Source organism: Aspergillus caelatus (assembly GCF_009193585.1).
Source record: "Aspergillus caelatus strain CBS 763.97 unplaced genomic scaffold BDV27scaffold_236, whole genome shotgun sequence".
Classification (NCBI taxonomy): Eukaryota; Fungi; Ascomycota; class Eurotiomycetes; order Eurotiales; family Aspergillaceae; genus Aspergillus; species Aspergillus caelatus.
In genome coordinates, this window is record NW_022475499.1 from 43,081 (window position 1) to 56,901 (window position 13,821).

The 13,821-nt window shown below is 47.6% G+C and overlaps 6 protein-coding genes across 6 annotated transcripts; 2 read left to right on the forward strand and 4 right to left on the reverse strand.

Annotated features, from left to right (window-relative positions):
* Window positions 1–80: 80 nt before the first annotated feature.
* On the reverse strand, window positions 81–2,847 carry BDV27DRAFT_162138 (uncharacterized protein; the record flags this gene model as incomplete). Its single annotated transcript, XM_032073339.1, has 2 exons — window positions 81–2,491; window positions 2,568–2,847. 2 exons carry the CDS (start codon window positions 2,845–2,847, stop codon window positions 81–83), a joined length of 2,691 nt encoding a protein of 896 aa, XP_031923036.1.
* A 976-nt stretch (window positions 2,848–3,823) lies between these two features.
* On the reverse strand, window positions 3,824–4,911 carry BDV27DRAFT_168217 (ketopantoate reductase family protein; the record flags this gene model as incomplete). Its single annotated transcript, XM_032074709.1, has 2 exons — window positions 3,824–4,662; window positions 4,719–4,911. 2 exons carry the CDS (start codon window positions 4,909–4,911, stop codon window positions 3,824–3,826), a joined length of 1,032 nt encoding a protein of 343 aa, XP_031923037.1.
* Window positions 4,912–5,769: 858 nt separating this feature from the next.
* On the reverse strand, window positions 5,770–7,980 carry BDV27DRAFT_149130 (Zn(II)2Cys6 transcription factor; the record flags this gene model as incomplete). Its single annotated transcript, XM_032071003.1, has 4 exons — window positions 5,770–6,699; window positions 6,750–7,424; window positions 7,548–7,672; window positions 7,743–7,980. 4 exons carry the CDS (start codon window positions 7,978–7,980, stop codon window positions 5,770–5,772), a joined length of 1,968 nt encoding a protein of 655 aa, XP_031923038.1.
* Window positions 7,981–8,369: 389 nt separating this feature from the next.
* BDV27DRAFT_168225 (class II aldolase/adducin N-terminal) lies at window positions 8,370–9,339 on the forward strand (the record flags this gene model as incomplete). Its single annotated transcript, XM_032074710.1, has 3 exons — window positions 8,370–8,614; window positions 8,666–9,182; window positions 9,259–9,339. The coding sequence occupies exons 1-3, from the start codon at window positions 8,388–8,390 to the stop codon at window positions 9,337–9,339; spliced, it is 825 nt and encodes a 274-aa protein (XP_031923039.1). The 5' UTR covers window positions 8,370–8,387.
* An 847-nt stretch (window positions 9,340–10,186) lies between these two features.
* On the reverse strand, window positions 10,187–11,343 carry BDV27DRAFT_149132 (uncharacterized protein; the record flags this gene model as incomplete). The annotated part of the gene is made up of 3 exons (XM_032071004.1): window positions 10,187–10,534; window positions 10,588–10,891; window positions 10,949–11,343. 3 exons carry the CDS (start codon window positions 11,341–11,343, stop codon window positions 10,187–10,189), a joined length of 1,047 nt encoding a protein of 348 aa, XP_031923040.1.
* Window positions 11,344–12,151: 808 nt separating this feature from the next.
* On the forward strand, window positions 12,152–13,644 carry BDV27DRAFT_162143 (flavin monoamine oxidase family protein; the record flags this gene model as incomplete). The annotated part of the gene is made up of 3 exons (XM_032073340.1): window positions 12,152–12,469; window positions 12,534–12,834; window positions 12,890–13,644. 3 exons carry the CDS (start codon window positions 12,152–12,154, stop codon window positions 13,642–13,644), a joined length of 1,374 nt encoding a protein of 457 aa, XP_031923041.1.
* Window positions 13,645–13,821: the final 177 nt, after the last annotated feature.

Consider the following 13,821-nt stretch of genomic DNA (forward strand, 5'->3'; position numbering starts at 1 on the left):
GCTGCCTCTATTGACAGCTATACCCTTTGTATGGGGAAGCAATTTGAAAATTTCGTCACTCGACCTATAGCCTGCGAAGATCAAGAGTGTTTCGCCACCGCAGGGGCTGTTGACGTCGACTTTGTCAGAACATACAGCTGCGTTTGCAATCGTGCGGCCAAGCCGACGATTTTCCACGTCTTCATTTCCTCATGTTGAAGGATCCTCTTGAGAACCGAGGTTATGCCAAAGTTGGCGGCCATCCACAATGTATTGCACTCGTCACGTTTATGGGCGGGCGGTTTCTCAACTAAGGTAAGTTCGGACCAAGACGCATAGACATCAGATTTCGGATCACATATTCTGGTAAGGTATGGTTCCAGCCTTTCATCATCGCTCAGTCTTGCGGCCTTGACATGGTGATGCCAGTTCTTGGCAGAATAGTTTGAGAAGGCTCTATTAACATCGATTGCAGTTGAATCTCCTAAATGGGTCTGATCGACTCGTGGCATGAAAATGTTCATATATGTGATGCAGCTGACTGCAAGAACACGCTGTGCTTCTTTCATATCGATTGGACCACGTTCGCTGCTGAGACTAAAGCCATTCTCCCGCATCAGGAACTCCCGTGCTGTTTGATGCAGAAAAAACACCTTTTTGTCGTTCACTGACAGAAGCATACCGCACCAGTTTCGCAATGAGACCTGAAAGTCTTCGTCTGATTCGAGCTCCAGCTCGTCTTTTTTGAGGTCCAGATGGAGAGCAATGTTCATCTCTGTCAATGTCAAAGGACGACTTGCAGCCAGCACAACGCAAAAGGCCTTTCGTGCCATGCCTACGTCATCTGATTTACCGAGAATCTTTGCATATGCATCGTTGACGCTTTTGGGGAGTTGATCTGATAGAATGAAGACGTCATCAATGCCATCTCTGACCTTTCTGAAGCTGTGCCTTTCGAGATAGTCAAAAACAAGATGAACCCAGAGGTATGTACGGTGGTTCATTTCCAGTAGTTGCTCTTCCAAGTGGCTTTGGACGGTGGCATTGAGACCCTTCCTTTGAGCCAGTAGCCCCACACGATGCTTAATAACGATGTTCACTTCTTGACTAATGTTTTCGAATTCATTCTCCCCGGGTATATGAATGCGAGGAGATTCATCAATCAGCTGATGGAATTCCGACATGATCTTCCCGTACGGCCGGCTGGTGAGGAAGAATCTCGCCCTACTTTCAGCATCTTTTTGAATGGATTTAATCTTGTCTGTCAGATCGGTTAATTCCGATTCATTGCATTCGTCTAGAGCGTCTAAAACGAAGACGGTCTGTCCGACACGAGGGTCCTTTAATACCTGAGAAAAGATATCCCAGAGCGCAGGTAGCACGTTGACCAAATTATCTCCATTATTGCTGAATGATTTCATTGCAAGTTTGATCAAAGCCGGGTTGCTCGTAAAAAGCTGGTGTAGCAATGCACAGAGGGCTTGCTTCTGCGTATTCTGAACTTGATCCTTGAAGAAGAAGTAGCCTATCGTGGCCAGCGGACTGGATTGGGGCAACACATTGTCGATGAGATGCTTTGTCAGAACAGACTTGCCACATCCAGGATCTGCTGAAACAATCATCAGGCCTTTATCCTGCTGTAACCACTGGTGAAGATGAGGCTGTTCCAAAAGCCATTCGCCGGTGCCCTCGAGTCGATCCGGGACTCCGCTCTTGTACGATTCATAGGAGGTGTCCATGACGTTGCTAGCCAGACAGAAGAGCTGCCTACATTTGCGTTCATCATCCGACAATACTTCCTCATACCGTTGGGGCTGGATATGGGGGACCTCAGTGTCAACTTCGAGATGTCGCTTAGCGAGTGGAGCGACCTTTTGCAGCGACTCAAAATTGTGGCGAGTGTTTGCTTCAGCCTGGTTTAGATGCTGTCGGGATATCTCGTTGCTGATCGCAGCGGCATATTGCTGAACAATTTTTTCGAGATGTTTGATCGACGATACCATTCCGCTCCAATTTTCCGCTTGGACGATATCACCAACCAAATTTTGCTTCCAGCTGCGATGGAAACGCAGAACACTTGTCACCTGAAACTGCAAGACATGTTGATATAAGTTGACCATGTTGGCATAGAATTGTTCTTTCAGCCCAGCATGATCGGAGTTCGGGCTGGATGCTGACCATAATATCCGCTCGAGTTCGACGTAATAGGGAATGCGACCAGCCACATAAGTAAATCCACTCTTGTTAGCCTCCGTGGCACTATGGGGATTCGTCAGCAGTGGCAGGACAATGCAGACACCGGCCCATGCCAGGGATGCTTCTGGCGATGCCTTGACAGCTTCACAAATTAAGTCTTTAACGGACAGAATCCAGCCTGCATCCTGGGCGAAGCTTTCCTGAATACATCTTCGTTGTCCTTGTGTGTGTTCCAGGCCGTTTTTGATGATAATATCTAAGTCTTCGTGGCAGTTTGTCTCACGCTTCTCATTGGTCTCATTCTGGCTATGGTCATCTTTTACGTGTTAGTATCTGAACGCCGCATCGAAATGTCACAAAGACCTGGGAAGGTCAAGATCGAAACAACTCACTGATCTGCTGTCTTTGCTTTGCCAATAATTCCTCATATTTATTCACTAGGCCTTGATCGAGTTGCTTATATGCTCGGTTCCAGAGAGATTCATCGCTCGTCAATATATCCTTGTCCGGTGAATCATCGACCACCTTGAGAGCCTTTTCTGTGATGGGCTTCTCTTCTTGAGCTTGCGGAGTAACGGGTGCCCACTTGCGAACGACCGTGTCTGCTGGGTAATAATAGTTTTGTGGTGGTGGCTTCTTTCCAACCAGTTTTCTCAATCCGAAACAGCCCATTTTGCCAGTGCAAGACTGATTTTCAGGGGGAAGAGGGGGATGGAACCCCGTCTTTGTGCAATTAATAAAAGTCAGAAGTGCACATCAGTAGCTGAATGGGAGCTGAGAAAATAAGCCATGAGGACCCAATAGTAAAAGGGATGGCTGGCTGGTGCATCGACGACAGCGCTAGAGAATCGCCAATCGCCACCGGCAATCAATGGCAGCTGAACAGACGATTGGTATCTCTCTAAGCTAACCGAACTCCTCCACTTTTTTCTTCGGGGCTTAGTATGGTTGGCTCAGCTGAACAATTTCCCCTGCAGATGCAGATCATTTCAAGACCCATACTAACGTAATCTGACGCCGAACTGGTGTCCCGACCGGCGTTCGATATCCAGAGTATTTTTACTATTAATATTTAAAGCTACTCGTTTTACTTCATATTTTGTTTAATACTGGTTATTAGAAGTAGTTAATAGTAATAACCATCTTTCGTAGATATCTAGATTCCCTAAGCTTAGGGATAGGTAATAAACTTAGGGTGTCTAAAGATAGAATAAGTTCCTTGAACTTTAAGACGCGGCAAATTTTTTCAGGATCGGACTAGTCAATAATCTCAATACCTAAATAGGCTAGTATTAATAGTAGATAATATAGTGGAACCGAATAAATAGATATAATTGGGTGATATTTAGTGCCTTAGTGTTAGTGAACTTGATAATATTTTACATTCTCGACTTAGGCCACAAAGTCTGGATACGTCCGAATTAGTGTTGTCAACCAAGACCCGCCAGTGGGCCAAAGACTTTGCAGGACACCATTAATAAGCCGTAAGTGCATAGATATACACCAGTTACAAACTAATATTAATCCACATTGAGCAGGGTGTCTATTCAATCTCAGATTGCGTGTGCACTGACCCACAATATTTAGGAAGAACAGTTAATTTGGTCGCCAAGCAGGCTTGTGACATGGACATTTGACCAACTTTGAGCTATTTGTACGGGTTATCTGGCTGATACCTCGCTTCCCACAAGCCTTTCCTCTCCATAATCTTCACTTGCAAGCCTTTGACCAGGTTGTAAATAATACGGAGCGTCGGCATAGATACGCCCAACGATTCACCCTCCCGCAGCGGCTCCCCAACTAAGTTCTCGACTTCCATCAAATTGCCTTTCTCGTAATCCTGGAGCATACTGGGCTTGAAGTAAGATTCAGGCTCGTCCTGGGTCATGACCGCATTGATCAGATCTTCTTGCAAAGTGATACCTTTAGCTGCAGCCACAGCCCTGATCTCAAGTATGATGGGAATCACCAACTCCTCTACAAGATGTTGACACATCCGTATGCGCGAAGTGTCCATTTGCAATGCCGTAGCAACGGCGTTAAATGATGAGTTGTAGGCAAGCTTCCTCCACCGCATGGCAGGCACATCCGCGTTGAACGTGATGTCAAGATTGCCAGTAGGATTATAGAGTGATACATAACGTCTGGCGGCATCCTCTGCCACTTTAGCCGGAACTAACGGACTAGAAAAGGGCCCAATCCTCTGCATATCGGTATCGCTATGCAGTATCGTCCCACTAGGAAATATGGATGCACCTGTGAAAACAACGCTGCTGATAAGAGGGTTTGTAGGAAACCGGGCAGCGAGAGGCTTCTCAATGTTCACGCCGTTCTGAGCAAGGACAATAGCCGTCTTGCCTGGAGTAACTGCGGGAGCAATGATGTCGGCCACTGTTGGGGGGACATCGGGAATATTCTTGGTCGTCACCACGATAAACTCAAAAGGCTCCGTATCCTTTTCTGAAACATCAGGAACGCTTCTCGTAACTCCAGTAATGGTTAGGATGGCTCTTCACAATTGGGTATGGGATTGAATAACACACTTGCTGTTGGCCTCCAGGATTTGATGTTATGGCCAAAATCAACCGAGTCTATGTCTATCCCTTGCTTTACAGCACGATCGTGGGTCGATCGCATTACTGCTGTCACTTCAGCCAACCCTCCGTGTTCCAAGGCGTAAGCACAAACAGTGCCAATGCCGCCAGTGCCGACCACCAGCACCCTGCTCTTGGCCATGTTGAAGGTTCGTAATTGGGAAGTCGTGGTGATTTTTCAAATTTCTTGGTTGTGATGCAGAGAGTCTGGGTAGCAGGCTTCAGAGATACTCAAATTGCTAGGTGATCAAGACAGCAAAATCACTCACCAACGCATGACAAGGTGTATCAGAAGTTGTTTCACATTCCATACCACCTCTGCGCCCGATCGTCTGGTGAATTGACAGGACTAAGAATAGCTGCATTCTCCAGCCTACGACCCCGCAGCTCATCAAGAATATACCTAATTCTTTAGGTAAAAGGTAGACAACGTCAACAGATTGCCTGCGGGATTGCTGCCCCTCGCTAGAACAGCCTTGGAACGTGAAATTCTTAGCAGCTTTACCTTGACACCAGCGTCTTCTAGCTGGTGAACACGGCAAATGTGTTGTTGGTGGAGGCAAAGCAGGGGCCCGCTCACACGGAATATGAAACCGATACCATCGGAGAAAAGGTCCGAGTTACGGGGCCGAATCCAAAGCGGAAGTTGATAGCGATTGGACGGGAGTACTCGATGTAGGGTTTGGTTAGAAATTAGTGCCACTCAGGGTGGATCGATCAGCTTCTCAGGAAATCAGAGCTTTATCTTCCTATGTTTGGAATCATGAGAGAGCTTCTTAAGACTAAATCGAGTTTTATATTAATATAATCATTTATAGTATTTTCCATTACTATTTTCTATCTTAAAACCTTCTGGATTGACATATGAGCCGGCTCCATTTGCATCATTCATAACCATTCATTTAAAGCCACACAGCTTTGGGATACAGGGAGTGAGAAGGAATATCTCCTCCTTACTCCGGAAAGATTTGAAGACGCAGTAAATGGAGCTACGTGACTTTCAGCTCAACATCAAACGCACCCCTGTTTTTTCAAGCACTTGACGCCAATGACATTTCTGTTGCGGTTGGGGAGAGGGACCAGCCTTCCAAACATCTTCCAAAACATGAAGTCCCGTCCTAAAGCCCTCGATCCGGTATACTTTTACATGGGAGTACCAGCTGCGAAATCGGTCCTGCATTGCCACGTCAAAAGTAGCGCTGGCAGCAATGAAGACAGGCCAGAAGAGTGGTGCCGCCAACGCTTCTTGTGTTCCAACTTTCAGACTCTCGACCGTCTCCATACTGTTTAATACCTGGTTGACATACGGCAGGAGGAAGCGATGGCCAACCTGTCGGATGTTTTGCGCGAAATAGATGATGAGAGCGTTGTGGAATGCTAAGGTGTGCTGATGCACAATCTTGGCGCTGACCGATGTATTCACTTTGGTGCATCCTTCGAGGCCCACCACTGCAGGCCAGTCTATTATGGCTTTTTCCAGTTGATCGCATTCTTCCATCAAAGAGTCTGAAACCTGACTAGCCGAATCCGCATCACGTACCTCGTCCAACCTGTCGGTTAATTCGATGACTTCGATCAAAAGGACGAGTAAACCATGAGGAATTCCATAGATCCTTTCACAGCTGGACATTCGCGTCTCAAGATCCATATCTATCCCTGCTGGGAAGCCAGACATCTGAGCGCCAAGAATATCGCGGCAAAATATATCAGGCGGCGCATCTCCGGAAGTATTAGCTGCGAATGGGAAATCCTGAAGGCGACGACTAGATCGAGGGGCCGTGCTTTCATAAATTGTGCGCAAGTAGAAATATATCCGATGAAGGGTCTGAGCCTTAGTCGAGTACTTGCGTTTCCATTTCTGTGCCTGACTGATTAGGCGAAAACACCCATTGAGATGAATCCCACAAGTATCAGTATCACCAGATATGACCTAGGATAAGTTTAATTACTTCAACAGACAGTTATAGGGCTTTGACATACATCCATGGTGATCATAGATAGTGTAGTCGCTAAGAACTCCTTGTATCTGGGGGGAGACTTAGCGTAGAAATAGCATTCGACAGCATTCCTGAGCAGGTTGATTGCTTTGCAGCGGTATTTGCTCGCAGCTGCTCGCCAACTTAGAGCATCATCTGTCCGCATATGCGACTGGCCGTCATTGGACAGAAGAAACGAGCTAATGGCCAGTAACGTACACAGGAGAGCTTCACGAATCATGGAGGTTGAACCTTGCATACTTAATTCGCCCATAGCCTGCAGAGCTATCGGTAGGTGAACGGTCTTCCAAGGGCTTTTCTCGTGATCGATGACGCAAAAGAGGTACAGGACCCGATGGGAATAGTGATACATAAGGAAATTTTCATCAGAAGAGAGGTGCGACGAAGTGGGTCGTACGAGGAACGGAGTCGGGGACAAGTCCTGGGAGGCCGCGAGGAGAGTCTGCGACTCATAGTTGCTGTACATAGCTCCAACGTCGAGGAGAAAAGCATCATCATAAGTTCCACGGGGAGTGGGCATATCCCCAGAGACCTCACCCGATACCGATTCCAGACGACGATCCTGCTGCATCCCTAGAACGGCAGACAGACCGAGAGGGCTCCATGAGGGTAACTCACAAGTACCTTCTAGAGACACTTCCGGGGAACTTTTAGAGGCCTGTTGATCTGTCTCAGTAAGAGCCGGCGATCTCACTGACTCTAATTGAACCGGGTGCGAAACAGAGGCCGTCTCCGATGAAATGGATGTAGTATGCCTGTGGCGCCCTGCTGTTCCAAGGACGCCAAAACAATCAATAAAATGGGAGACTTCCTCACGAGGACTTGCTGTATCATCGTAGGCCAGCAAGTCCAAAGTATTGAGAATCTCGTCGATGTGACTGGACGGGAAAACAACCCTCTTCGAGTCTATACTATTGATCAGGATGAGATCATGCAAACAAATACTTGGCAAGTATCCCCGTAATTTCCATCATACCTGGGACAATATTACTACGTGCTGCGGAAGGACAGGGTCCGTCCTGCTCGTCGGCATCGTTACGAACCCATTGGAGCCTCACCCCATAGCCTTCACATTTGCACCCTTTTTGGAAACATTGAATACATTGGGGTTTGGTCTCGTCACATCTGATTCTCCGAGCACGGCATGTCCAGCAGCCTGTGAATGTCTTGGTGTGCTTCCTGATCTTCGCAACACCGAGGCGGCCCGTGGACATTGTGGGCCTTCTGCCTGGGTCAAGATCGCCGCAAAGAAGAAGCAATTGGAGAGGCAACACTAAGCCTGAAGGGAGATCAGCAGAGGCGATACACGAGGAGGTTCACCAGTATGTCCAGGCCGATTAACAAAAGGGAAGGAGAGAGCGATGGGCCAACTATTAAGGCTTGCAAGAACCGTAGGGGCGGGGTAACGGCAAATATGGGTTCCATTTCCCAATTCGTTAATGGTAACCGACAGCCTGGCCCACTGATAACCCTACCAACACCGACATGCATGTCGATAAAACGGGATAACACAGCATAAAACAGGTTGAAACTCATCGTACTATAAGCTCAAACTTTACGAATTCCTACCAGCACAACAATCAGAATGTCGACTACTACCACTCTTGAGACAGTCAGCACAATGGATCCTAAACCGGCAAAACAGGAGAAAGACCAGTGTTTTTCCACTGGTGGATACTCTTTCCCAGGCATTCCGAAGTTTGACGACCCTTACAAGAGCCGCCAATGGCAACTGGAGCACATGGCTGCCGCCTTCAGAGTCTTTGCGAGGAAAGGCTTTACAGAGGGTACTGCGGGACATATCAGTCTTCGTGATCCTGTGCAACCCAACACCTTCTGGATCAACCCGTGAGTTCCGCATATACCAGGGCAAGTAACCAAAAATGCTTACGATACAAGCTTTGGAGTTCACTTTGGCATGCTGAAAGCAAGTGACATGGTCCAGATTGATGAGGAGGGTCAGGTCATTGGAGGAAATAAGGTCGCTGTCAACGCGGCGGGGTTCAAAATCCACAGTGCCATCCACAAGGCCCGTCCTGACATAAATGCTGCTTGTCATACTCATTCGGTGGCGGGCAAAGCATGGTCAACATTTGGACGACCTCTAGATATCATCAGTCAGGATACTTGCACCTTCTTAGGGATTCAGACCGTCTACGAGGACTTTGGAGGAATCGTACTTGAGGATGCAGAGAGTGAGAGGATCACTGAAGCATTAGGCGAGAAGAATCGTGTCGTAATACTACAAAATCACGGTATTCTTACTACTGGGGCAACTGTTGACGAGGCAGCTTATCTTTTCACACTCATGGAACGAAGCTGCGAAATTCAGCTTATGGTCGACAGCACAAATCTCCCCAAACGGTTTGTTGGCCCAAAGGAGGCAGAGTACACTGCAAAGGTGAATCAAGATCCGGTAAGTTATTATATGGCATCTTACCTCCTACTGCGGAGTAAATAAGTGCCAGTGCTGATCAGTTATCTTTTAACAGGAAACACTCTTTATCGAATTCCAGCCAGATTTCAACTATGAGGTTTGGAAGTCAAATGGGGAGATAGCCAGTGGATTGTAACGATGGCACGAAGTGAAATGAGAGGTACAAAATGATGATCATATTGTTTAGAGTGATTACTCAAGGATGCTTACACTTAGGCTATGGTAAGAGCACACAACTGTGCATAGACTGATCCGCTGCGAGCTTACTTGTACGGGGGTCTTCCTTGAAGCGGGCAAGCATGAGGGGCATTTCTTTCTGTCAGATTAATAGGATGAAATGAATAAAAAGATGCATAAAATTCAAAACTAGATTATTTCTAACGAGCACCAAGGACTTACTCTAACTTATTACTGCCACTAACGATGCAGCCGTCGTGATTTGCATGACAATACATAGTAAATAGCGGCTACCACCCCTCTAGTAGGATGGGAATGGGTTGATGTTGTAACTTTGGGTTAAATTCGTTCCATCGTGGTCGACTGGGTATCCACGACCAGGCCTCGAGATATCCCCCACCATGACTCCCACGCTTTACTCTAATACCTCTCTATTAACCAAGCCAGCAGGTCGGCATGTGATTCCATAGCGACACTTCATGACAGACAGGCGGCTGAGTGGTTAACAAGTGCAAGGTCCATCAGTTGGTTGAATGAGTCTGCTTGCAACAACCCTAAGCCGGACTTCTAGCCGAATTGAGAATTCTACTTCTTAAACACTTCTAAAATGGTGTGAGCATAAGCACCCTCACTTCCCCCTCATGTAATGGTGTGAAAGAATAGGAATCTCTGTCATTGCCATCATGTGGCCTAATCACAGGATAGTCCTAATGACAGCCCTGAGGTCATGAAAGTTTACCATGTACTACACAATGTATATCTCCCAGCGTAGTATTACAACCAGATAAACTGTATTACCACAGTTATTAAACCTCAATAAGCTGTTCCAGTGTATAGTCAATAAAGTCCCGCTGTTCCTCCAGCCACCGCCTCATCTCCGGAAGGTCAAAAGCCCGCCGCCCCTTAATGCGATCACGTTCCTCCTTGATCTTCATACGGAACCGCTCTTCGACGATTTCCATACGATAGTTGGTATACTGAGTGTACAGTTCACTTGTGTTGCTGATGGCACGGAGGCCGTTGAGAGTTGTCTCGTCAAGAGCAAGAGGATTCTTAGGCCGGAAGGAAGTGACCATTGCAATGCGTTCACGGCCGCCAAACGCTTTCAAAGCTTGGTGTTGAAGATAACGTCCTTGCATAATCACGGCAGTACCCTTTAAACCTGTTAGAAGCTGCGATTTCAGAAGTATCGTGATTTGACGCTTACCATACTCGGACCGCGAACCTTCCTCACCCCACCGTCAGGAAGTTTGATTGCAGTCTCTCCACCGATCATACCCGTGCAGTCAGAAGCCATTGTCACGCAGACAAAAGGGACACTGTCGTAGTGCCAAGAAACAGAAGCTGCCTGATCCCCTGAGCCAACAGTTGCAACATTCTGGTCATTTATTGAGATATTGACGTTAGCTACTTCGTAATCATAACATGGAACGAGTTCAATGCCTGCAATATCTGAAACAATCTTTAGGACTTCTGGTGACCACCACAGAGAGAAGCAGAACGGGGCGTTGCTGCCAACCCATCAGTCTTCACCAAAATTATGGTATATGGGATGCTAGTACACGTACTCGGGTGTCAAGCCACGGATCAACTGAGGAGTCAAGTCTGATCCGAAGCGGCAGTTCTCGAGCGACCATTCGCTAAAAAGCTCAGCTCTCATCTGCATCATAGCTTCCTTTGTGAATAGGGGGAAAGGGTCCGACACAGCATTAGGAGAGATCCCATGGCCCTCAAGACCGATGTTTCTCATCATAGTAATGTGCTGTGGTGGTTCAAAAGCGAGATGCTCCTTTGGGTTGAATGGCACTCGCTTTGTGCGACGTGCTTCATCAATAAGGTTAAGAGGAAGGTCCTGAGAAGGGCGCGTGGGCTTCTTTAGTTTGGGGCCCTCCACGATAGGAGCCCTTGGACGACTCGGACTGGGAGGGCCGAGGGGTGTTTCCGTGGTGGTAACAGCAGGCATCTTCGAAACTGTAGTAGTGGTGTAGTCCAAAAGAATTAATTATAGCTTGAGTAATGACTTTAGCTCTCTACTTTATCAGATAGAACTTGACTCGCAAACGGGTGGCCTCGCGGAAGGGCAGATGGTGTATTTATGCTATGCTAGTCCTGCTATCTATGTGCTTTCCCGAACCGGCCGTACGACATGCCCTAAGAAGACCCATCTGTTGGAAGATGTGCCTGGAACCCTAGATACCCTCAAACCTATAGTCAGAAGACCCCAGTGCGTCCTGTCACATACTCTCTCCGCACACAACTTACCTCCGAGCTGGGTATCGTTTCCGAAAATGGTTGTGTCCGTAAAGAATGCGAATGCTATCATAAAGCCAACCCTGCGAGACGCATTTTAGCTGCCTTAGATGAGGAAATTCTGTCCGAGAGCTTCTGGGTGGTGGCCATGGCACTTTGCAGGAGGCGGACCCATGCAGGAAAATCCGCGTGGGTCCGCTCCCTCCACTACTGGGTTGGAGGGGCATGCATCGCCGTGACATACTCAAGGTTAGGGACGTCGTGGCTCATGTCGCATATTTTGTCTGTTTTCGTCAAATCTACCAAATGCATGAACAACTTGGCTCACATATTCAATAGAATCATATACAGTTGAGTACCTTATGGTACGAAACTCAAATACTGGAATCTCGCTCCATCTCTATATCTGGCGTTGGCTCAGGCTGTAAAGCATCCTATCTCAGATTTCTCATAAATAATCCTTCGCCGTCGATCACTCTTCCAAATCTTCTATCGTTATTTGTTATAGACCGTTGCACATAATGTTTGATGTCGCTATTATTGGTGCGGGGATGAGCGGGCTGCAGGCTGCAGTCTCTGCTAAGCAGGCTGGGCTCTCATTCTGTGTCATTGAGGCTAGAGATCGTGTCGGAGGCAAGGTCTGGAGCATCCCGCTCGCCTCTGGCCGAGGCACTGCGGACCTTGGTGCTGCCTGGATCAACGATGAGCTGCAGCCTCGTGTCACGGCCTACGTCCGAAAATTCGCAATGAAGACTATCAGTCAGCCCATTGACAAGACGGCTATAGTTCAGGTTTCTGAAGATGAGCGTCTCGAGTTTCTCTTTGGCGTGATTCCCGATGTAGGCACCCCCATTTGCCCGTATGGTGCGGGCCCAGCTTCAATCCGACTCACAAAATATCTAGTTTCCACCGGAAGAGAAGACTAACTTAGAAATGATTCGCGATCACATCGAGGCAGAGTCTCAGAAGAAAGAGGCTCCAAAGCTAGAGGATGACCAGGTTTCTCTCGACACATATGTGCGCAAGCTGGGTGCCACGGAAAAGACTTGCAAGATGGTGAACCTCTGGGTACGAGCAATGCACGGTCTTGAGTCAACTGAAGAGTCGGCAGCGCATTTCATCGACTACTGCCGCAGAAACCACGGTCTTCTCGCAGCCCGAGCTGATGACCACACGGGTGGCAATTACTTACGTTTGCAGGGCGGTAGGTCTTACAAGACCGCAAGACCTTATAGAACAGACACTGACATCTTAGATAGGGACCCAGGACATTGCACGTGGTATTGCCCGTCTAATTGGTGAACAACACATCTATACTTCCCATCCGGTGCAATCCATCCATGACGAGCAGGAAAAGGTCACAATTTACACCAGTAATGGCAGAATATTCGTCGCGAAAAAGGTCATTCTATCTGTCCCGAGTACTTTATTCAAGGACATAAAATTCTCGCCCCCCCTTCCAGCCGCTCTTCAGGAGCGCTCCAGCAATACAAAGCTCGGGCACTATAGTAAGGCTATTGTTTGCTATGATAAGCCATGGTGGAGAGACTTAGGCTACAATGGGTTTTTATTCAGTTATGTCGGCCCGATTAGTATTGTCCGAGACACCAGTGTTCCAGAGAAGAACTATTACAGCCTGACATGCTTTGTCAACGGCAGCGTGGGAGCAGAATGGGCTAAACTGAACCCTCATGCGCGACGTCGAGCAGTTTTAGAGCAGCTTGCAAAGGGTTACAACGTCGATCGATCGTCAGAGCTCTGGCGTCCCATCGAATTCTTCGACCAAATCTGGAAACACGAGCTCTACAGCCAGGGCGCTCTCTCCCCGATCCCTGCTCTCGGCCACTACGTCAAGTTTCAATCTGTGCATGGCAGACCAGTGGGAAACATTCACTTTGTCGGAACCGAGTACTCTGACCATTGGAAGGGCTATATGGAAGGTGCTTTGAATTCCGGTGCCCAAGGAGCTGAAGAGGTGGTAAAGGCGCTAAAGGTTCCAGGATCACGTTTATGATTAGATGTTTCCGGAGCAAGTGTCAATAAGCTCCATGTTGCAGTATCCGAGTATACTGGTTAGATTTATAGTTTGCTTAGAAAGATGATCGGTATGAAGCACTGCTGTGGCAAAAGTACCTTCCTGTATCTCACTGCAGGATTCCCTATACTCCTTGCTGACATAAAAAGCGCTGTA